The 23,976-nt window shown below is 44.1% G+C and overlaps 1 protein-coding gene across 1 annotated transcript in view; it reads left to right on the top strand.

Annotated features, from left to right (window-relative positions):
* Gldc (glycine decarboxylase) overlaps positions 1-23,976 on the top strand; it is a 69,565-nt gene that overhangs the window by 31,944 nt on the left and 13,645 nt on the right. Inside the window, exons 10-20 of the mRNA XM_050158318.1 lie at positions 1,559-1,698; positions 2,304-2,384; positions 5,669-5,766; positions 6,211-6,295; positions 6,455-6,496; positions 8,089-8,231; positions 14,558-14,633; positions 18,021-18,146; positions 20,056-20,205; positions 22,172-22,284; positions 23,733-23,874. Of these exons, the coding sequence (XP_050014275.1) occupies positions 1,559-1,698; positions 2,304-2,384; positions 5,669-5,766; positions 6,211-6,295; positions 6,455-6,496; positions 8,089-8,231; positions 14,558-14,633; positions 18,021-18,146; positions 20,056-20,205; positions 22,172-22,284; positions 23,733-23,874 (1,196 nt within the window). The remainder of the gene's footprint in view (positions 1-1,558; positions 1,699-2,303; positions 2,385-5,668; positions 5,767-6,210; positions 6,296-6,454; positions 6,497-8,088; positions 8,232-14,557; positions 14,634-18,020; positions 18,147-20,055; positions 20,206-22,171; positions 22,285-23,732; positions 23,875-23,976) is intronic.

The following is a 23,976-nucleotide window of genomic DNA, read 5'->3' as shown; positions in this document are numbered from 1 at the left end:
AGGCCTTGAAGTTGGCTCAAGATACCCCCAAGATTAAGTTCTCAGACCAAGTTCTCAGCACAAAGCAGATTATTTGCCCTAGAGGGACAAAGGGCAGGGATAAAGGACCAAGACAGGGATGAGGAAGAGTGAGAAAGGGGAAGGGGAAAAGGGAAAGGGGTCAGGAATTTCCCCAGAGACCAAAGGACTCAATAGAGAGGAGACAGACGTGGCACATAGGAAATTGGCAGCTTATAAAGGTAAAAGGGGGAACATCCCATTAAGATGAAGTGCTTAGCCGGGCAATGGTGGCGCACGCCTTTAATCCCAGCACTCGGGAGGCAGAGGCAGGCGGATCTCGGTGAGTTCGAGACCAGCCTGGTCTACAGAGCTAGTTCCAGGACAGGCTCCAAAGCCACAGAGAAACCCTGTCTCGAAAACCAAAAAAAAAAAAAAAAGAGGAAGTGTTTAATTTTAATTGGACATGTTAATTAGGTGAGCCAAAGAGGACTTCTGATTGCTGATTTCAATACTTTGATAGCTGGACCTTGGTAGTCAGCCTCAGGAGGAGGAATTGGCTAAAGAAGGGAATAGACCTTGGGGAGTAGCCTTAGGAATGCAATATGATAGTTTTTAGCAAGGAATAGGGGATGGGGGAGAAGGGCAAGGCCTGCCAGAGCCACATGTTCGAGTGGGCTAGTGTCCCTTCATAGTTCAGATCCTCAGACCCCTCTTTAAAAGCTGGGGTGTGGCCAGATTGTGCCATAATCCTCCTAGCAGTGGAGAAATACTGACTAATGATCCCTGGTATTTATTAGCCCACTAGTTTAACTGAAGTGATACGTTTCAGATTGAATTCGACCCTGTGTCAAAAGCAACAACCACAACAACAAGCAAACAAAAGGGTAGAAAGGGACAGAAGAAGACAATGTTGACCTCTGGCCTCCACATGCACACATTGCACACACACAGATAAGTGCATTTGACTAACAAGTTTTAACTGCCAAAGCAACAGCCAAAAACCAACTTAAAAATTGTGCCTACAGTATGATCCAGCTACCCTACTATTAGAAATTTATCTAAAGGAAGTAATCAGATATGTGTGAAAAGATTGTCCCTTGAAACCTTGTTTACAATAAATTGTCCAGTCTTGGAAGTAGATTAAATGCTCAAAACACATAATTACATAATGGTACATCCATACATTTGACTACTTACTAGATAGTTATTGAAAATAATTATATGGGGAACTGTTCTATAGACAAGCAAACTCTCTCTCTCTCTCTCTCTCTCTCTCTCTCACACACACACACACACATTACAGCCATTTCTAATATATACATCAAAACTTATTTCTAGCTGATTGGCTGGTAATTTTTCTTCCCTTGTTTGATATGTGTTTCATGATTTTTTTTTATAACACAATAATAAATTCATTTAATACCCTTTTAAAACAGCCACCAATATCCTGGCCAGGAGAGGAACAACCTACAGTAGGGGTCACCTCCTGATGTCTGGGATGTTAGTGGCTGTGGCCCAGAGCACTGTTAGAGATGAGTGTGTCCCCTGACTTGTCTAGGTCTCAAACGAGCCGGACATCAACTCCAGCACAACCTGTTCTTTGACACCTTGAAGGTTCAGTGTGGCTGTTCAGTGAAGGAGGTATTGGGCAGAGCAGCTCAGAGGCAGATCAACTTTCGACTCTTTGAAGACGGCACAGTAAGTGAAATACTTAGTATTTGGGGGGGTATGTGTTTCGAGACAGGGTTTTGCTGTAGTTTAATACTTAGTATTTTTAATCAGTTCTTTGTGCTTTCATGGATTCTCTCATGACACACCTTCTATTTTGTTTAACAAACATTGGGATTTAGAGTCCCATTTTTTGTAATGTTTTAAATCTCCAACTTGTTGTACTGTGACTTTTTCAAAGAATAAATTGTCCTCAGCTTTTCTCAAGAATGGTTTTGTGTTTGGGACTGTTCATAAATAAGACTCTAAGTTAGATAACAAAATGAACAAAAGGATGAAAAACTTCCCACGTTTAGTTCCTATGGGAACATCCTAAAGTTATCAGACTGTTAGTTCCACAGGTGGCTTGCCAGACAAGTTGAAGACTGGTCTAGTCACTTTCCCTTAAAGATCAGTATGGCCTAACGGTACTCTGGTGTTCTAGAGTGCATGAGGAGTTTGATCAGGACTCCCCCCACCCCCGCTTTGCTTGGTATCTCGTAGAGTCCTGTCCCATCGTCATCGTCCATCCCCCCCCTCCCCCAGTGGTCTGGAGATGGGAGCGGATGATTTCCTTTTGCTTTTTGATTTTGTAGCTCGGCATCTCTTTGGATGAAACAGTCACCGAGAAGGATCTGGACGATTTACTGTGGATCTTTGGCTGTGAGTCATCCGCAGTAAGTAAAGACGTGGTGTCAAGAAGGGCTGGACTCTGCCTTCTGTGGGCCTGAATCTGAGTGAGAACAGGCTCAAGGGTAGCAGTGGCCAGTCTGCTGTTCCAATTATGGCGCTGCCTGTCCCCTTTTCCCTGTGACTGCTGATAGAGAAAAGTCACTGTTAACAGACTCTAGGCAGGCCAGTGCATCCAGGTTAGGTGGATTATTAGTGATGCGGCACTCTGACTTCAGTACAAAGATTCGTGACATTGTATTCTGAGAAATTTACTATACTCACTCATTTAGAGAGTAATTTTCAAGGATGTAATATATGCCAGGTTATTGGCTATGCCATGAGATTATTATGACAGCAAATTGGACATGGTCTCCGCCTCTTCTAAGTGTATAGACCAGTGAGGAGCCAGACATATAAACCCAGCCTGGTCCATGAGGAAACTGAGCAGAATGGATCAGTTTTTCACCGGAGCTTGGATAAGTTTCCTACACTAAGATCTGAAAGAGGAGGGTGGGTCCAGACGTCCTCTCTCTCCTGGGGAAGAAGTCATAAAAGGTCAGGAGGAGAGACAGTCCTGCAGCACCGAGTCACTTCTGCATGGCTGAGTGGGTGTCCACAGCGTGAACTATCAGGGTTGACCAAGGTGCGGGGTGACCCTCCCATAGGCTTGAAGAGATAGAAGTCAGTGGCTCCTCTGACCTCTGGTGAGAACTCTCAGGGGTGAGCAAGGTGCGGGGTTACCCTCCCATAGGCTTGAAGAGAGAGAAGTCAATGGCTCCCTAGACCTCTGGCGAGAACTACCCAGAGCACTCTGCGCTTTCTCCATGGCTTGTTGCGTGGCTGTGACTTTAGTCAATATCTGCTGAATGAGCCAATGAAAGGAAGCTTTTATTACAGAAGCTTGAAATTCCTCCCACAGTGCATTAGTCAGCCCCAGATACCGAGCATAAACTATCAAGAAGCTTCACAATGCTCCCCCAATGTTGAATCCTATAAACTGAATAGGACCAAGTAAACACTTTCACCTGGAGAGCCCTGGACTGATTTTCCTTAAGGTCGTTGATCTGTATGCATTTGAGGGATGTTTCTGGAGTCGTTAATACAAGACTCAAGATAATTGTATGTTTCCCTTTGTTTTCTGTTGCTCTGATAGTGTTCTCTGACCAAACACAATGTAGAGGCAGGAAGGCGTGGTACATCATGCAGAGGAGTCAGGGCAGGAACACAGGTGGAAACCATGACGGAAGGCTGCTTACTGGCTCACTTTCTCACACAATCCAGGCCCTCTTGCCCAGTGTGGCGACCTTCATAGTGGGCCAGACCCTCTATTCTCCCATCAATCCTTAATCAAGAAAGTGCTCCAGAGGCTTGCCAATCTGACGGAAGCAATTCTTCAGTTGAGATTCCCTCTTCCAAGTTTGGGTCAAGTTAACAAAAACAAAACAAACCGACACCTATCCCATTAACAAAGAGGGAAGAGGAACAGGCCACACATTTAAGTAGATATTGTAGACATAAAAGTCTTTGATTTACCTACATTTTCTCCCGTTATTTGAGCAGCTTCTTAGCTCTCTGGATAATATCACTGATGAAAAAATATTTTTTATTTTTGCCTATTTCTTTCATTGTGCTAGTGATCGAACTCAGGACCTCACACACACTGGACAAGTAAGGACTTGACTACTGAGCTAGAGTCCTTAATTTACAGCTCTTGATTGCTGTTCTTTTGGTCGAATGTACTATTTTTTTTTAACTTGGGCCTTGCTTATGTAAGGCAAGTGATCAGGTCCTGAGCAATGCCCACAATGCAAATGTTCTTATTTACTTATTTTAATTTGTTGTCGTTGTTGTTGTCTCAACAGACATGGTCTAGGGTAACCAACCATTGAACAACTTTTTTTTTTTTTAGATTTATTTAGCTTTATTTTACATGTATGAGTTCTTTGCCTGTATGAATATATGTGCTCAGAAGAGGGTGTCAGATTCCCTGGAATGGGAGTGACAGAGAATTGTGAGCCACCATGTGGGTGCTGGGAACTGAACTGGGATACTCTGGGAAAGCAATTAGTGCTCTTAACCACTGAGTCATCTCTCTCTCTCTCTCTTCATAAAGACTGATCTGTTCATCTTCTTGTCTCTACCTCCCTTGCACTAGGATTATGGTGGGTGTCACACGACCAGTCTGTGTTGTTCTGTGGATGGAATGCAGCTCTCATGCACACTTCAGGAGCATTCTACCAATTTAGCTACGAACTCAGCCTCTTAAATGTTTTTAATTTTAATGCAGTAGAAGTCTACAATGATCTCTGTGACCTTCATGCCCGCAGGGAGAAGAGCTGAGGGCAGCAAGAAGGCACTTTGACTCAACACAACTCAGCTCTTGCCAGTTTGGTTCAAACTTTTGGAGTCTGATCCTAGGTGGTTTATTTTAGGAGCATTAAGGCACAGCACAATTTGGTGAAAATTATTCTGGTGATGATTAACTCAATCCTGAGTATACAACAAGGCATACATAAATCTCCTTGAGGAACACATTAAGCTAAATACAGATCACATATAACTATATAGAAACTCTGTAAAGTCCATAAAGAGTGTTTCTAGAGTTTGGCTGAGAAAACCCAATTTGTTTATGATTGATTGAGAAAAAACAAATTCACAATAAGGATCCGGAAATAAGCTGGAAAAGTCTCCAGCTGTGAAGACATTGAAGATAGCACACGAAAGTCCATCTGCCCCAGCCTTCCTAGGAGAAAACAGATTTTAAATTCCTTCCCTGAAAGACCAACCCTATGTGCTTAGCATTCCAGCTTCTCCTAGTACATATTTGTGAACACAAAGACCTAGGTGTTCCCTATGTGATGCGAGTTATCTTTTTTTTTTTTTTTTTGCTACTCACGCTTTTGGTGTAAGTGCTTAAGAAATCATTGTTAAAGCTAGACCTAGTGGCACAATGCATACCATTAATCCCAGCCTTTGGGAGGTAGAGCAGGTGGACCTCTGAGTTCAGGGAGAGCATATTTGCATAGCAAGTGCCAGGACAGCCAGGACTACACAGTGAGGCCTTGTCTCAAACAAATAATAACAAAGAATAAGAAACTATTGCTAAATCATATTACATACATTCATATATAAAATCCTGTATATCTGTCTCTTTATTTTCTTCTAAGTGTTTAATTAGTTTGTTTTTTTTACGTGAATGTCTTGATACATTTGTCTTTTGAATTTTTAATCTAGCCTGGAAGCTTCCAGCCTTGACCCTGTCCTTCAGTTTCCTCGATCTCTCTTGTAGGAGTTGGTAGCTGAAAGCATGGGAGAGAACAGGAGAGGGATCCTAGGGTCTTCATTCAAGAGAACCAGCCCATTTCTCACACATCAGGTGTTCAACAGGTTTGTGTGGCTTCCATAGATTCTGCATTTTGTGTTCTGGCAATGAACTAGGGAACTTGGGAGAGCTGACCAGTATAGGTCCCGAGTTTTTATTGCCCCTCAGCCTGGCTCACTAGTACCAGACATAGCCCATCTCTGATGTGAGTCAAGCTTACCTTGTCTTCTGGCCGTTTTCTACTGTCCTGGGATGGGGAGGGGAATTTGCAGATGTCCTTGTTAGGCTGAAGCTCATCTCAGGAACTCTGTCTCCTTCCCAGTGTTCTTGCCTTCTTAAAGGTAGCTTCTTTAAGCTCAGGTATGCGCTAAGGTCCACCAGAATCTCCGTCCTTCCCTCTGACAAGCCATTAACGTGGCTTTGGAGGTAGCACTCCTTTCTTACTGTGGATGAGGATCAGCAGGACTCTAATTCAATGGCTCTGACCTTGTGTTATTTTATGTTCACAGCTATCACTCGGAAACCAATCTTGTCCGGTACATGAAGAAGCTAGAGAACAAAGACATCTCCCTTGTTCACAGCATGATTCCATTGGTAGCTGCTTGTGGCCTTTCTTCTCACTTCCTCCCGTGCAGCGTAGTATCTAATACAATGCAAGGGGGAAAGAAGCAGTACCTGGCGGGGGGTGGGAGGGTTGATAGATGGGCTGCAGAAAATCATTAATGCGATGCTTCTTGGATCTGCTTCTTCAAGGGATCCTGCACGATGAAGCTCAATAGCTCCTCCGAACTCACAGTAAGTAGGTCTTGTCTACAAAGCGGGTACTTACGGACAGATTTCCAGTTTGTACAGAAGTGGATGAAAAAAAAAAGCCTACCTGAACTGTGACTGTGTGCTTTATGATCCTTTACTTTGCCGTTCTGCGATTGCCAGAGACCCTGATATTTCTCACAACTTCATCAGTTAAATTTATGGATAAAGCCAGGTGTGGTGAGCATGCCCTTAATCCCAGCACTCAGGAGGCAGAGGCAGGCAGATCTCTGAGTTGAGCGCTAACCTGGTCTAAAAATTGAGTTTCAGGACAGAGAAATTCTGCCTCAAAAAACAAAACAACCAAAAAATTTATGGGTAAAATGTATTCTTATTATCAAAGTTTTAAAACTAACCTCTGGATAGTTTTAAAGCCAATGATTAAAATAGTGGCCCCAGATCAGTGTCCCAAGTGCCTGGATCTACAAACATGTCTACCATGCCCAGCTGTATAAAATTATTATTACTGTTAGTATCTTTTATGGGTTTGTTTATTGTGTGTGCACTTGCATATGAAAGCCACAGTGCACAATGGTTCTCTCCTTCACTGTGTGGGCTCCAGGGATCAAAGTCAGGTCATCAGGCAACTTCATCACTGCGTTGTCTTGCAAACTCTGTAAAATTAATTTTTCTTTTAAATTAAAATAGGTGACTAATTTTTGTTTGTTTGTTTGTTTTGTTTTCTAAATCTGGGCTTTTAAAAACTTCTGTTTTTTTTCAGTTTGTAGCTAGCCTCAGAGGTAGACTTAAGAATGTTTGCGTGGGCTAGAGATTGGCTCAGTGGTAGAGCACTTGCCAGGTATCCATCTGCTGTGGTTTGCTTCTTAGTTACAACAGAAAAAAAGATTAAAAGGCTAAAGTAAACTTTTGTCAGTTGCAAGCCTATAATCCCAGCACTTGGAAAGCAAAGGCAAGACCTTGCGTTCACAAACCAAACACACACACACACACACACACACACACACACACACACACAAATACCTCTCTTTAGAAATCCACTCACAATATCAGAAGGGTGAGACCTGAGGTTTAAGTTTATTTGATTAACATGGTGTTGTGAGTGTTGCTTATCTTTGCAAGGCCAAGATTGTTCCAGTAGAGTTAATGTATTCCTTTTATTTCTTGGATTAGTCTGATGTTGCAAATCATTTTATGCAAAGGAACTAATTTCAGGTTGTGTTAGGAAGGGCCTTTCCTGTTTGCATTCCTGTCCATGACTGGTTCTGCTCAGTGAAAAGACAGTTACATGTATGCATGTGTGCACATGCAAGAGTTTGACTAAACTCGCTGCTTCATGGATGTAAGTCTGTTCTGGGACCTTTCTGCTCCTGGATAGGTAGAACAATGTTTCTGTCTGAGCTTTCTTTGTGGCTTCTATGTCGCACTTGTACAGTGTAGATAGTAATAGTTCTTCTTTCGTTAGGGTGTGCAGAGAAACCAGATGCACATTCTGAGTGCCTTGATAGTCCCTGGCTGCTTGGTGCCATTCTTGGTGTTGGTCATCATCATCATCATCTTTAAAATCATCGTTACTTTTACAGTGTACATATGCTTATGTTCCTCTTCTTGCTCTTCAGCCCATCACGTGGAAAGAATTTGCTAACATCCACCCATTTGTGCCTCTGGACCAAGCCCAGGGATACCAGCAGCTTTTCCAAGAGCTTGAGAAGGACCTGTGTGAGCTCACAGGTTATGACCAAGTCTCCTTCCAACCTAACAGGTAAGGGGCTTTGTTCCCTCTTGTTAGCAACTGTGTCACGCCCACCTCCAAAAGCAAATTACCATTTCTATGTATCCTACTTATGTGTTACTATGTATCCTGCTAAGTTGACTGGGCACTTAGTCTCTACTGCAGGGATATGCCCAGAAGTCCAAGGTGCCCTCATTTACACAGCTAGAAATTTGGTGACCATTTGTGGTCTGAACCTAGGTTTTTCTACCATGTGAACCATTCCCTGCTGCTCCTTGGGCTTCCTTAGGGAGGAGTGCCTCTCCTGAACTCAGGTTCCTAAGGAGAATGTTCTAGGTGGAACTCTGCAAAAAATATAAGTGTTTCAAGCCAAGCCTTCCAAGTTCCACAGGATGCTCTGAAAGTGAAACATGGTGCTTCAATTTAGATGTTTTTATTTTATATCAGAACTATCCACAGAAGCCATGTGTGAGCAGAATAATCATAAATTTTGACATGAAAACTTTGCTTAATTTAACAAAGTCACCACTGGTCTTTCTATTTCCTTGGGATATTTAGATGTTAAATGTAAAAAAGTCAAAAAGTTTGTCTCTGCTGGGCATGGTGGCATGCTCCTGTAATCATAGCATTCAGGAAGCAGAAGTAGACAGAGCTCTGTGAGTTTAAGACCAACATGGCTCTATATAGTGAATTACAGGCCAATGAAGGCTACATAGTGTTTTTTATCCTGTTTGTTTGTTTAATCCCTGTTTTGTTTTCCCATTTATTTCCTTAAAGTATAAACCCAGGGGACATTTATACCCTGGCTGAGAAAAGTCTAACGATATTTAATTACCTTTCCATTTCCCATTGAGCCCAGCATGACTTGCTTCAGCTTGCTCCCAGAACTCCTTGCCATTCTTAAAATCACTGTAGAAACCTATGGTTCAGAATTATGATACAATGTTCAAAGGCAAGCAGAAATAAGAATGTATTTCCCAGGGACACAAAGAGAAAGCCAAGCTGAAATTATTGTTAGTATATTTGACTTCTAAAGTTGAGGAAATGTTGTACTGACTAGTTTAATGTCAGCTTAACCTAAGGTATAATCATCAACAGAGGAGGAAGCCTTTGTTGAGAAAATGCCTCCATAAGATCAGGCTATAAGCAAGCCAGTAAGGCATTTTCTTAATTAGTGATTGATGGGGAAGGCTCAGCCCGTTATGGGTGGGGCCACCTCTGGGCTTGGTGGTCCTGAGATCTATAATAAAACTGGCTGAGTAAGCCATAAAGAACAAGCCAGTAAGCAGCACCCCTCCATGGCCTCTGCATCAGCTCCTGCCTCCAGGTTCCTGCCCAATTTGAGTACCTTGTCCTGATTTCCTTCAATGATGAACAGTGGCATGAAGTGTAAGCCAAGCAAATTCTTTCCTCCCCGATTTGTTTTTGGCTGTGGTGTTTCGTCACAGCAATAATAACTCCAGCTAAGACAGTTGCTTTTGAAAAGAGAAAGTGCAAATGGCTTGGGGAGATGGATGGTTCAGGGCATTAAAGCACCTGTTGAGCAAGCCTGAGGATGTGGTAGCAGCCCAGGGCTCCTACCGGGAGATGGGAGGCAGAGACCTCAGAATCTGTTACTTTGCTTTGTTGTTTTGCTTTTGTTTTTTTGTTTTGTTCTGTTTTTTTTTTTTTTTTTTTTTTTTTTTTTTTTTTTTTTTTTTTTTTTTTTTTTTTGTCTGTTGTTTGTTTTTAAATCTAGACAAGGTCTTACTCTGTAGCTTATGCTGGCCTTAAATTCATAGCAACACTCCCAACTCAATCTCTCCAATGCTGAGATTATAGTCATGAGTCACCGAGCCAGCTTCAGCTTTTTAACTGCTATACTCCATATAACCTTTTTTATTTAGGGAATATCTTAAACTCTTTAATTAACTAATCAATTAATTTACTAATTGTGATAAGGTCTCACTCTGTAGTTGTGGCTGGCCTGGAGACTTGATATATAGACTAGGTTGGCCTCAAATTATAAAGATCCTTCCGTCTCTGCCTCCTGAGTGTTAGTATTAAAACTGTGTGATACGCTACCTGTCTTATTCTCGTTTTTGGTGTTGGCTTTGACTGAGGTCCTCATGTATTCTGAGTATGCAGTCTACCACTGCAGTACTTGTTGATCCATAAGACCTTTTGACTTGTACAAAATACAACATCCTGAGTTGGACATGGTGGTGTATTCCTATGACATGGCATTGGGAGAAAGAGGTAGGAGAATCAGGAGTTCAAAGCCAGGCTGGACAACATGAAACCCAGTGGGAGATCTGGGGTGTAGGCAGATGTTTCTTTCCCGTCCACTAGTTCCCAAATAACTAACATGGAGACTCAATATTAATATAAATATTTGGCCAATAGCTCAGGCTTATTATTAATTAGCTCTTACAACTTAAATTATCCCATTTCTGTTCATCTACATTCTGCCACATGCCGTTGCCTCTTTCATCTTGCATCTCCATATTTCACTGGCATTCCTGACTCCATCCTTCTTCTTCCCCGTGTCCTTAGTCTGGTTCTCCCATCTAACCTTATCCAGTCCAGCTTTTAGCAAGTCAGCTTCTTTATTAAACCAATCACAGAGTAATTTCCACTGTGTACAGAAGGATTATTATAGCACTGCGGACAACTGAAATTTAGTGTGTTCTTCACTCCTGAGTTGTGTGTTACTTTGTGAGTGTGTGTGTGTGTGTGTGTGCATGTACGTGTGTGTGTGTAAAATATGTAGAAATATTTTTCATAAGAATATTGGCTATAGTGATGCCTTTCTCCAAATATTCCAAAGCAACTTTCATTTGAGAACTTTCTATGGTGTCCATCAAATTAAACCCCACGTTGTTCTTTAGACACAAGGAAGGACTAAATGTTCTGTTCAAATCTAGCTAAAACTAAGCTGAGTATGTGGCAGCCACTTCTAAATCCAGGCTTTTCACCAGCATTCCTGGCAAGGGGGCTGTAATTTAAAAAAAAAAAAAAAGTCATTGAGCTTTATATATCCTTAAATTTTTGTTCTGTTCTTAGGGAAGGAAATTTTAGCTGTTATGAACTACTTCCCTGTCTCTGTGTACAATTTATTATTTTTTATTTGAGCTTTCCCTCAATTCACACAGACTAGCTGTTTTTGTACACCAGTATCCGTTCACCTGGACAGTGAAGCTTTAGTTAGCCCTAGAACAGTGGGGTCTTCTCAGACTCATGCCTTTTATCAGCTCTTTGGTTCTTGATTAGCTATTCCAGTTTCTTCTAGCATATTGCATTTTCTTAGGAATCCTTTGAAGAATAAGTGCTAGTTTTAGACAAAATCATCCATGGTTTCCCTTCATTCTGCGTTAAACAGTGAACTCCATAGCCACTCCCTCCTCTGCCTGAGTGATGCCGAAGCAGTTCAAGCCACGACTTATCCTGCACGAGTGGGTCTGAGGCTCACCACCCCAGAGCTGCCTCCCTGCAGCCTGCCACGCAGCTCCAGGCCATCAGCCTTCATTTCAAACAGATGTTAAAGCCGCTGTCTTAAGTTCCCCTCCACATGAGATACGTTTCTGATGGTCTCTGCTTGGTTCATACAGATAAGCATTTTTCATAATACTTGATCACCAAAAGGTGGCACTCATAGCCTTGTTTAACAGTTCCTCTGTAGTAAGCTTCAGACGGCATTCAAACATACTGGCAGTATTTAGATGAAACAGCTGATAGTAAGAGCATCTAAGACAACAACTATGTAGCCGTTCTAACCTTTCCTGTAGTGTTCTCCTTTTGGATTACTGTCTCTTAGGCCCAAATGATATCTTCTTTAAAAACAAACAAACAAACTTGTTTATTTGTGTGGGAGAAAGTGTGGACACATGTACTACAGTATTCATGTGGTTGGAGAACAATCTACAGAACAATCTTCCCATCATGTGGGTCCTGGGGATCAAACTCAGGTCAAGCTCGGCATGAAGCTCCTCTTTTACTCGCTGGCCCATCCCATCCTGCCAACTGTCAGAATCTTCTTTCAATTCTTACCTCTACCTTGACTGACTCTGCCACAAAACAAGATGAGTGGATGGTATGAGAAAAAACTAGGGATAAATATAAAATACAGTTTAAATTTTTTTATTTTTTAAGAATTAAAATATCTATATCATCCCCACACACTTCTCCTCCCTCCAACTCCTTTTACCACTTCTTGCCCCCTTTCAAATTCATGGCCTCTTTTTTTCTTTAATTGTTTTATAAACACACACAGACACACATGCACACACACCTGTTGTTTGGTGTGTATATGACTTCAAGACTGACCACTCTGCATTAAACAACTAACGAGGGGTCTCATCCCTAGGGAAGACTACTTGCCTGTAACTTTCTGTCTAGGGCTGGAGTCCCATGAGAAATTTTTTTCTTCCATGTTAGCAAATCTATTGGTGTTACCTTTGTCCATCTCATGTTTAGGGAGCCATGCTGTTGAGGAAACATGGGTGTGGCTCTCCTGTCATTTCTAGGAGGCACAATCTCACTGCAGTGCTCTGATTCCCCTTGAAGTCTTTCTGCCCATCTTCCTCAATGTTCCCAGCCTTAGGGTCAGGAGCTGGGTTGTAGATGTGTTCGCTGGGGCTGGGTGTCCATGATCTCGTTCTCCGCATGTTGACAAGTTGTGCTTTCTTCAGTGGTCTCCATCTGTCACAAACAGAGGCTTCTTTGTATTGGGGTGAAAGTTACCTATACCTGGGCTGTAAGGATAATGTTTAGAATGTACTCAGGGATTGTGCTGGTTTAGTAAAGTGGTAGTTACAAGTTCTCCATGTTCATGACTTCACTAGCCCCCGGGAGTTGCCTTAGTTTCTAGTGTCAGGTGTGCTAGTGCTTTGGGTTCAGAAGTCAGTACAGCTGATAAGTAGCCTTTTTGCCTATGGAAAAAGCAGAGAGGGGTAAAGCTGACTCTGTGTCGGGGAACAGCTGCTAGGTGTCTTGGCTCTTGTCAGACATGTCTCTTTGTTTTGCTGCATTGAACTAAAGCCCCCCGTTTAGCCAGTCAGTGTCTGTCTCCCCTACCCCACCTGTCACTGATGACTGAACCTAGGGCCTCAAACTTGCTAGGTAAGCACTCTACCCCAGTCTGTGCCCACATCCCAAGAGTTTGCTCTTGTGACTCTCAGTCCTGGCGACACAAACACGCTCAAAGAGCAGTTCTGTTTGCAGAGGAAACCTGCGGCTCCTTGACACGGTTGACACCGTTCCAAACTACCCATTAGCCACTGTTAGCCCACTGGGCAGGTGACGCTCTACCCTCCGCTTCCGCTGTAAAATCAGGGAGTGGTGGGCTGTATCTCAGAGGTGTAGACTGGATGACAAAGCCTTGTGAACGAGGCAGAGAGACCTATGCTCACCTCCCACTCCTTGCTTCACGCAGTACCAGGACGCTGACCCATGTGAGGTTGACTCAGTGTTGCTCACAGGAACGTGAGTCATTCAGCACTGTCTCCAAGTGGTGCCTGCAAGGTCCTGTCAGAGCTGCTAGCAGCCGTACTGATTCAGGGCAGGAAGGATGCCATGACAACACCGAAAGTTTCTGTGGAAATAGTGTGGCCTTTGTCTGACTCAGTATTTGATTTATTAGAAAGTGTGTTATTCTAGGTGTGATCATTTTGTTCCGGTTATAATTTTACAATACCTTTGCTTTGAAATATACATATTGGTTTGATCTGATAAACCGTGAATCTGTGGTTAGTTTCATAATTGCTTAGTTATGCTTAAAAGGGTTTGTTAAGTGACGCATGTGTTTAGAAATGAGACTCACCACGAATTAATCCTTATAATTTCAATTTTTTTCTCCCATTAAAGTTAATAATGGGTTTCTTTCTTTGTTTTTATATTTATTTATTATGTATACAACATTCCTTCCCTGTATGCTTGCATGCCAGAAGAGGGCACCAGATCTCATTATAGATGGCTGTGAGCCACCATGTGGTTGCTGGGAATTGAACTCAGGACCTCTGGAAGAGCAGTCAGTGCTCTTAACCTCTGAGCCATCTCTCCAGCCCCCAGTAATGGGTTTCTTATATTTCCTCACATTTTTTTTTTTACCAGTCCTATTCCCTTAGTAAAATCATGTATGTTTGGTCCTGAGCTGATAAGCAAGGCCCACCTTTGGTTAGGGCCAAGCAGTTACTTTTGTTCCTGTAAAGATCCTAGATAAACTAGGACCCTGAGTGGTTAACGTGTGGTTAGTGTCTAGTAAATACTGAATGAGCCCTAGGACCATGACTGCTTAACGTGTGTGTGATTATGTCTGGTAAATACCGAGCCAACAAGTCAAAGTCACAGCCCTGACTCTTCTCGTCTTGTCTTTGCAGCGGAGCCCAGGGCGAGTATGCTGGACTGGCCACTATCAGAGCATACTTAGACCAGAAAGGAGAGAGGCACAGAACGGTGAGCATGGGCAGGCAGCTGGCTCGGTTGGGCATGGTCGCAGGCTCAGATCACAGGGTCCCTTTTGTTCTGTGGGATCTGCCTTTCCAGTCTTCTTGGAAGTGGACAGGGAACCATCTATAAAACACATATCTGTGAAGTGATCATCATGATTCTTGTTTCCAAGACATCCCATGTAACCATCGTGAGGGAAGCATCCAGAGATGAAAGGTTTTTGTGCAAACCCAGCATCTGGAGTTAGCCAGCTGGCCAGTGAAATGATCTCTAGGGAGTAGAAGGAGGCGGGCAGCAGGATTCCTGCCATTCCCGCCCTCCTCTTTGGCTCAACCCTAGCCCTGGGCCTAAGACCGAAGCAATTTTAAGCCTAAGTATGGTCTAGGTTATATGTATCCTCAAAAGATGCCCATAAATATGTTCTCCCGTGGGGTTGTTCTCAGCTCTGAAGACCGTGATGGGAGAGGGTGCATTTGTGCTACAATCTTTGCTTTGGGCATGGGAGTTTGCAAAAAGTGACTCCTCTCAGATTTCCTGGGGACCAGCTGGTGCTACCAGACACTGCTCGTGTCCCAGAAAGATGTGGTGCGATATAACCAAGGCCTCTAGTTATGGCCAAAGGAGTCCCCTGTTCCTGGTCCCTCCAATTTAAAGGCCAACTCTGTGCTAGGGTTTCCACTAAGCTGTGGAGATGGAATTTTTAGAGGGATTGTAGAGTAGGTGTCAGGAGTGGGACAGAGGCCCCGACAGTTCCAGGAGAATTCCAGAAGGCTCTTTCCTAAGTGGGCAATATCAGTGAGTCGTAGTCTAAGCTCAGGTCTTTTCTGAATTTATTGAAGCTGAAAGGGTGTTCTGGCTAGGCTGGATTTTGCAATGAAGAATTTTGAAACTTTCACTTTCTCCTTGGAAAAGAAAGAGAAGGAACATTGTCTCCCTGTGACTTCCCAATGGGAATAGAATTTTCTTTAAATCCATCTATCTACCTATCTATCTCTGTATTGTGGTGATGGTGATTGAACCCAGGCCTTTCCCACGCTGGGGCAACACTGTACACCTGAGCCACATCATCAAGTTTTTGTTTGCTTGCTATTACTATCACTACATATAGCCCAGACTGTCCTCATATTCTCTGTCCTGCTGAGAAAGCCTTGAGCTCCTCATTTTATCACCTGCCTCCACCTTCCAGGTTTTGAGATTCTCTTGCTGAGCCCATGCCCAGCTGGTTTTGCTATTTTGATTTGTTCCTATGTTAGCTGAGGTAGGGTCTCAGTACGTAGTTTAGGCTGACCGTGTATTTGCCAATGTTTTGCCTCAGTTAACCTAAGTGCCGGGTTCACAGATGTGTTCGATCATGCCTGCCATTGGACTGATTTTTAACAATCATGAAGCAAGCCATTTATGAATTCAGAAATGACTGGACACCCTGGGCATGCCCAGGACACTACATTCTGACACTTGGAAACAGTTGCTTTGATATAGGAGTTGGGGACCAAGCCAGAAACTCCAAATGAGAGCTCTTCTGAATCGGGTAGACCTCCGTCTTAGGTGATTGGCTGTCGGTGGTTCTTGCTCCCTCTCTGAGCATCCCAGTCCTCCTCCGCTCCCCATGCCCTGGATGTGATATCTTCCCTGGCACTGGTGTGCACACTGCTATCACAGAAGCTGAGAGACCATTCTGTTGGCGAGTGCAGGATTCTCACTTCCGGACAGTAAGAGGAGAAAGCAGGGAAGCCACCCAGCTGCTGAGCTCAGAAACACGACAGAGCTGGAAACACTGGCATCCTTCTAGACACACATCTATTTTCAGCCCCATTTTTAGAAAAGAAAAAAAATGACTTATTATTCAAATCGCCAGGGAAGATTTTCCACATTAGTGACATCAAGGCAGCTGTTCCCACACAATGGGCTCTAATGGAGTTCAGTTAAACATACCCTTCGCTTTTGAAAAGGAGCTGGAGACGTTGTACGCTACAAAACTGCCCAGGTTCCTGACGGTTCTCTGCCTTCAAGCTGCATTTGGAAGTCATTTCACATTTGCTCTTTGGTCAAGTTTCAGGGACTCCTGAAATAGAATGCCCAAGTTCATGATTCATAGTTTAATTTGGGAAAATGAATTATTTAGCAAACATATTTAGCAATCACCATGTGCCAGGCACTGAGCATTTCCCAGCTCATCTCTCACTTTGCTGGTCAAATCTCAAGTCAAGTCTTCCGACCAGAGACTGAGTATCCTATAGAAAGGGGAAACACTGGCCTTTCACGTGTACACATGTATGCGAATAATATTAATATTATTATTAAATTTTGAGAACTGTTTTTCTTCCTGAGTGCCTGGGGCAGTCATAGCCTTTAATTGTCAGTCATTGCCTTTAACTTAGCTAACTTGTCATATGTTCAGCCGTTCTTTGAGGAGGAAATCTGTAACTCTGCACCAACCAGGACTTAGCATCCCCCTAAAGGATATAAGCGTACCATGGACTCTAAAGCTTAGAGAAACCAAATCTTCAATCTGGGTCCTAATACTTCTGTGTCCATAGCCCTGCGATTTTAAAGTGAGGGGAAAAGTAATACTGAAAGTAACTCAAGGTCCTTAGACTCCACAGAGCCCGTGTGTCTACAGTGAAAGTAACTCAAGGTCCTTAGACTCCACAGAGCACAAGTGTGTCTACAGTGAAAGTAACTCAAGGTCTTTAGATCTCCACAGAACATAAGCGTGTCTACAGTGCTTCTCTCCATTGTTCCAGGGATTGATTTTCCATGGCTGCTCTAGCAAATGACTGACTGTAAACTCAGGGACTGACTTAAGGCTAGAGACCAAAACTGTCTTCAAGGTGTTGGCAGGGTGCTTATTGGCTGAGCTAGGGAGGACCTGTTGCCTTTCCTAGTTTCTGCAGGTGGTGTGTGTGTGTGTGTATGTGTGTGTGTGTGTGCGCGCGCGCGCGCGCGCGCGTGCGTGAGTGTAATTGTCGTGCGTGTATATGCAGGTGCCCACAGAGTTGAGCTATCTGATACCTATACCAGGAAAGGGAACTGAAACTCGGGTCCTAGACTTCAACTTCTGACCTTGTCTTCCTAAAGATGCTTTCCATCCGCTATGTCTAAGACAAGGTTAGAAAAGGCACAGGCTGTCATTAGTGCTCTGGGATAGGGGAGGACATTCTGATATTTTTAGGAAAGAATTTGGGGATTCAAATGGAAACGCCCCTTCTGGTCATTGTTTCGCAATAACAGCACTGACAACGGCGGATTTCAAAGCACTAGCGGTCAGCTTCAGTAAAAACATGAGGCCCCTAATTTGTGTCATTGGCATGTTAGGAGACTTTCTCTAACTTGAGATACCCAGTGATTTTTTTTTCTTTCTCCTTTTCTGCTTCCTTTCTTTGTGCTCCCAAGGTTTGCCTCATTCCTAAGTCAGCACACGGAACGAATCCAGCAAGTGCCTACATGGCGGGCATGACGATCCAGCCTGTGGAGGTGGACAGATACGGGAACATCGATGTGGCTCACCTCAAGGCCCTGGTACTCACTCTCCTCTCCACAGATTGGAGAGGTCTGGGCTGGGAAGACACAGGGGATGGTGATGTGTAGGGAAGGAGATGGATGGGGTGAACATTGTCTTCTCTTATATTCTTATATTCTAATGAAAGACAATTCTAATGATTCCTTTTCTAAATGGGTCTGTAGGGAAAGAATACAAAATCCAAAACAACAATCTTTCAGGGAAAGAGAAAAATAAAAAGCAATTGTAACTTGGGTCCCCAGTTAAAAGACGCCATGTCTTCTCTCCCCCTCCCTCCCTCACAGAGAGAGGGTCCTTTTCAGTGATCCCCTCCACACCCTGATTCTTCCACTTGAAAGGTAATGAATGAGGGATTCAATGTGATGTCACAGTAAGACAACTCTGCAGGGCCTGCTTCCCTGTCTGGCCTCAGAGTTCTCCATTCACAGCCACGCAGACAGTCATGGTTGTGTGGAGAATTAAAGAACGCACGGCGCATTCAGATTTTGCAGCCGTTCTCAGCCATGCTGTGCTGGATTCCAGGCAACATTCTCCCCTGTTTCCTCCACACCAACCCCCACTCCCAGTCTCCCAACCTCCAGGAAGAGGTTGCTTAGCAACCGTATCTGTTTTCCACCAGTGGACTGGAGGCTGCATCTTAAGTGGTAGGAAAATTGGTGGAACAGCGATGTGATTCTGTCAGGGTGATTAGGCATGGGTCCTGAGGACCTATGTCAAAGCCTTCACGAGGACACTGAAAATGCACAGCCCTGTTCCTCTTTTCCATCCTCCCCTTCCACTGCCATTTTTATTTTTTTGGCCACAAATATTCTGGGTCGCTAACTCTAATTACTAAGTCTGTCCAATATAGAATATATGCAATATGACTTGATTTTCCTCCCACATTGCCCTCCTTTGGCTTGCTAGCCAAGAAAAAAAAACACCAGAAATTGGCCTTTATTTATACAATTGCTTTTTTGGGAGATAAAAACGAAAGAAGTAGGTATAGCCATATACCGTGGTTCTCAAGCTGTAGGGCTAACCCTTAGAGAAGGCCAAGCAACCCTTTCACAAGGCTCACCTGAGATCACCGGAACACAGGTGTTTACATTGTGTTGTTAACAGCAGCAAAATTACAGTTATGAAGTAGCAATGAAAATAATTTTACGACGAGGCGTCACCTAACATGAGGAACTGTAATAAAGGGTCACGACATCAGGAAGGTTGAGAATTGCTGGCCCAGTGGCACAACCTCGTCACCCCAACACTTCAAAGTGTTCACAAGTCGAAGGCTAGCCTTGGCTACATAGAAAGTTAGAAACCAGTCTGAGCTTCTCAAGAACCTGTGGGAAGGAAAGTGGGAAAGTGATTACCAAAATGTAAGCAGAAAGGCTAGTTAGAAAATTAGCTATGTACCGAGATCCATCCCCCACCCGCCCAAGAGCCCAGGGTAAATTTTGAGGTGGTTTGAACCAAAGCAGAATCATTTTATAGAACTGGACCCAACATATCCAAAAATCTTCTGAGTAGCTTCTTGCTTTTCGTTTAATTTTGTCTCGTGTAACCCATGCTAGCCTCAGAGTTGCTGTGTAGCCAAGGTTACTCCTGCTTCCCCAATGGCATGGTTATGTTCCACTAGGCCTAGCTTTTTATTTGGTGCAGGGAGCAAGCTTAGGGCTTTGTGCGTGTGAGGAAAATCCTAGATCAGTTGAACCCACATCCAAAGCTTGGTTTCTTTCTCTGGACCCCAGAGTTCTTAGAGGACTTGCTGTTGCCTTAAAATGAAGGAGCAATTGGCTGTGCATTTTAGCCACTGTTGTAGACTGAGACATTGTCAAGAATTCCAGTGCCAAGGCTTCGCCTTCCCTAATCCTTTAAAATGAAAAGCAAAGCCTTGAATGAGAACGGATCTCACTCTTCTCCCCACAGGTGGATAAACACAAGGAGAACCTGGCTGCCATCATGATCACATATCCATCCACCAATGGCGTGTTTGAAGAGAATATCAGTGATGTGTGCGCCCTTATTCACCAACACGGAGGACAGGTCTACCTCGACGGGGCAAATATGAATGCCCAGGTGCAAACAATTAGTGCCCACTGAGAAAATGAATAAGGACATGTTATTTATTTATTTTTAATTTTTTAAGGATTGACTGATTTTATGAGTATGAGTGTCTTGCCTGAATGTATGTGTGTACACCAGTGCTCGTGGAAGTCAAAAGAGGACCTCAGATCCCTGGAACTGAAGTTTATACCTGGTAGTGAAGCCCCCTGTGGGTGCTTAGACCTGAACTCAGGTCCTCTGCAAGAGCAGTGTTTTTTTGTTTTTTTGTTTTACACTGCTGAGCCATCATTCTTGACCAGTTTTGTTTTGATTTTTTTTTTTTAATGATAAAGACTACTATTTTATGTGCTCTGGTGTTTTGCCTGCATGTATGTCTGTGTGAGGGTGTCAGATCCTCTGTAATTGGAGTCACAGACAGTTATGAGCTGCCATGTGGGTACTGGGAATTGAACCCAGGTCCTCTGGGATAGCATCAAGTGCTCTCAACCACCAAGCCACCTCTCTAGCCCCTTGTTTTCATTTTTTTAAAGCATGGCGCTAAGCTGACCCCCAGTGAGGAAAACAATTCTCTCCGGCTTCTTGAGATCCCCTCTAATACATGCACGGGATTCAGAACCAGGGTTCTCTTCTTTCCCTTTTCCTGTTGGGATGCTGGGAATCAAACCCAGGGCTGTAAGCGATGCCCCGAGGATGCTCAAGCAGACGTTGCTGCCAGCTCCTCACAGACCACCTGTTCCATTGGGATTATATATAGATCCTAGAGGAAATGATAGGGTGAACAAGGTACAAATGAAATTCTATTGTTAGGAGTGCTGTTCCTCTGGGAACATTACTGAACAAGGTCTGCTGGTTCCCTAGCTGATTGACTTCTGGCCACAGTAGATGCCAGACTCCCATGGACCTTGGAGAAGCTGCTTTACCTGGAGTTTTAACTTCAGTAGGGCCCCAAGGGATTCAGTCCTGCCTACCTGGATTGCAAGAGTGACTGTGGGTGCATGGAATGTGTTCACCTACCTTCTTCTCTCTTTTAGTCTGATTCCATGCATAGGTGTAGTCCAGGGACTGCCTTTGGCAGCGTAAAGCAGACATATCTGTCTACGGTCAAAGTGGCAGGATTACCAGTTGAGTACTGTAGCTGGGTATGTGGATTGTCTCAGGAAGACTGGCAGCCTCGCTTCCACATCCTCAGCTCAGCATCCTGTGGGTCACAACCTTTCATCGCTAAACAAACTTTTCACGGGGGAACAAACCAGATATTTCCATTAAAATCCATAACAGTGGCAAAATTACAGTTATGAAGTAGCAATGAAAATCAGTTTTATGGTTGGGGATCACCCCAGTATGAGGAACTGAATTAAAGGGTTTCAGCATTAGGAAGGTTGAAAACCACTGCTCTAGGCCCTTGCTAAAAACCCACGTTAAATACCCAGCCTTGAACTTGCCAGGGGATGTAGTTCTGATACTGTAAGAACTGCCTGCTCAGTAGAATAAACAGGCTGTAACTTTAGGGCCAGTGTCACTTCCCCTCCTCCCTTTTAAGGTAGATATTTAGGTACAGGCTGCCCAAGTGTGTATTTTAAATTTGAATGGGGTTAAATAGTTGCTATCTCCATAGAAACCACAGTCACTTTGCCTGTGAGGTGCCAGGTTGACTGCAGAATGTTTAGGAATCGTTTCCTCTGATATTTGAAAATTACATCGTGTGTGTGAGCACATGTGGAGGTCAAAGGGTGGAGGAGCAGGAGTCAGGTCCCTTCCGTTCGTTCATTCTGCGTGTCCTATGGGTCAAACTCGGATTGTCACACAGCTTTACTGAGCCATCTCACTCTCCCTGGGAAGCCTTTTCTGTGGCCATTAGGGATGTGGCTCTGCCTGCCTCTCCTGGGGAGACACACAGCCCAGAACATCAAGCCCTTCCCTCATCGGGAGGGGCCTTGCCGAGCTCTGATGTTTACTTCTGTTCTTTTCCTTTGGGTAGGTGGGAATCTGCCGTCCTGGAGACTTTGGGTCTGATGTCTCTCACCTAAATCTTCACAAGACCTTCTGCATTCCCCACGGAGGAGGTGGCCCTGGCATGGGACCCATTGGAGTGTGAGTCATGGACTGCTGGCTTCGGGGTCGCTTTGGAAGCAGGGTGGCTCAGACCCTCTCATTCTTCCCATCCGGGTCTTCAAGTGTCAAGAAGATACCTAGTGCACTTCTAGCAGGTGGATGAGGAGCTGGGCAAGGAGCATTTGGGAGCGTGTCCAAACAGAAGCATCCTTTGTCTTAGTAACCACAATGCTCACCCAGCCTCGCTGAGCTCTAGAGCAAGCTTGTTAGCAGTCGAGTCGGGGACTAAAGCATTGAGGGGCCAGAACTGGAATGTGGGCTCCTGTAAGTGATTTGCCCCGAGAATTCCAAGAGCATTTTATTTACTCATTTCCTAGACCTTATACAGCCAATGATAATATTGAGAGTGAATTGGGTCAAAGGCACTTAACTCCTTACAGCTTTAATTTTTATTACATCTGTGATAAGTAAGGAGGAAACAAACTTTATTACTAGACATAATTGGATGAAGTCACTGTTTACTGAGGGAATATTTCTTAGCAATTGATGGCTTCCTCTCCATAGTAAGAACAGCCTTATCCAGAACTTCTGAAGTTTTCTTTATTTCCTTCCCTCCCTGCCTCCCTCCCTCCCTGCTTTCCTTTGTCTTAGTAACCACGATGCTCCTTTCTTCCTTTCTTCCTTCCTTCCTTCCTTCCTTCCTTCCTTCCTTCCTTCCTTCCTTTCTTTCTTTCTTTCTTTCTTTCTTTCTTTCTTTCTTTCTTTCTTTCTTTTCCAGACAGGGTTTCTCTGTGTAACAGCCTTGGCTGTCCTGGAACCCACTCTGTAGACCAGGTTAGCCTCAAACTGCAGAGATCCGCCTACCTCTGCCTCCCGAGTGCTAGATTAAAGACATGTGCCACCACCGCCTGGCTCTTCTGGAGTTTTTGAAACCTGTGGTGGTGGTCAGGGAAGGGCAGTGTTCAGGGTTGCCGAGAGCCTGGCTTTCTTGTTTTTCCTCTTGATTTGTATCGTGTGTAGTGAATGAGTGTCCTAGGTCGTTCAGAAGGTGTGTAATGGAGCAGTGTTAACCTGTGAGCCTCCAAGTGCATTCAGGGCATCTCTTCAGCAGTCTTCGGTATCTAGTATACAGCTTAGAAGGATGTGGGGGTCCCTATGAGGGCCTCGGGGGGGGGGGGGCTGCCTTTGCTGAGTCCTCCGCCACAGTTCTTGGAAGCTGTTGGGTGGTAGGGAAGGAAGGAAGGAAGGAAGGAAGGAAGGAAGGAAGGAAGGAAGGAAGGAAGGAAGGAAGGAAGGAAGGAAGGAAGGAAGGAAGGAAGGAATCTCTCTTTAGTTGTTTCCTTGTCTGCCCCCTCTCCCCCAGGGGTGTCAGGTCCCTACCATCATCAGCTAGCCCTTACTAAGCAAAGAGCTCCTGGAGAGCCTGCCCATTTAGTTCAATTGTATCTTTTTGCATCCTTTCAATGTGTGCTTTAAAACCACCACAGGAAGAAGCATCTCGCTCCCTTTCTGCCCAGTCATCCCATTGTTTCCCTCACACCAAATGAAGACACCTGGCCCGTGGGGACTGTCAGCGCCGCCCCGTGGGGCTCCAGTTCCATCTTGCCTATTTCATGGGCTTATATTAAGGTGAGGCCCATGAACACGCGTTGCAATGGAGCAGCGGGACTTGAGACCTTCTCGAATGGGTTGAAGGTGAAGCAGAGTGGGAGTTAGCAAACACAGCCGGTG

This window comes from Alexandromys fortis, unplaced genomic scaffold (genome assembly GCF_014885135.2).
Source record: "Alexandromys fortis isolate MF-2015 unplaced genomic scaffold, M_Fortis_MF-2015_v1.1 scaffold_10, whole genome shotgun sequence".
Classification (NCBI taxonomy): Eukaryota; Metazoa; Chordata; class Mammalia; order Rodentia; family Cricetidae; genus Alexandromys; species Alexandromys fortis.
This window is presented reverse-complemented; position numbering and strand designations above follow the sequence as displayed.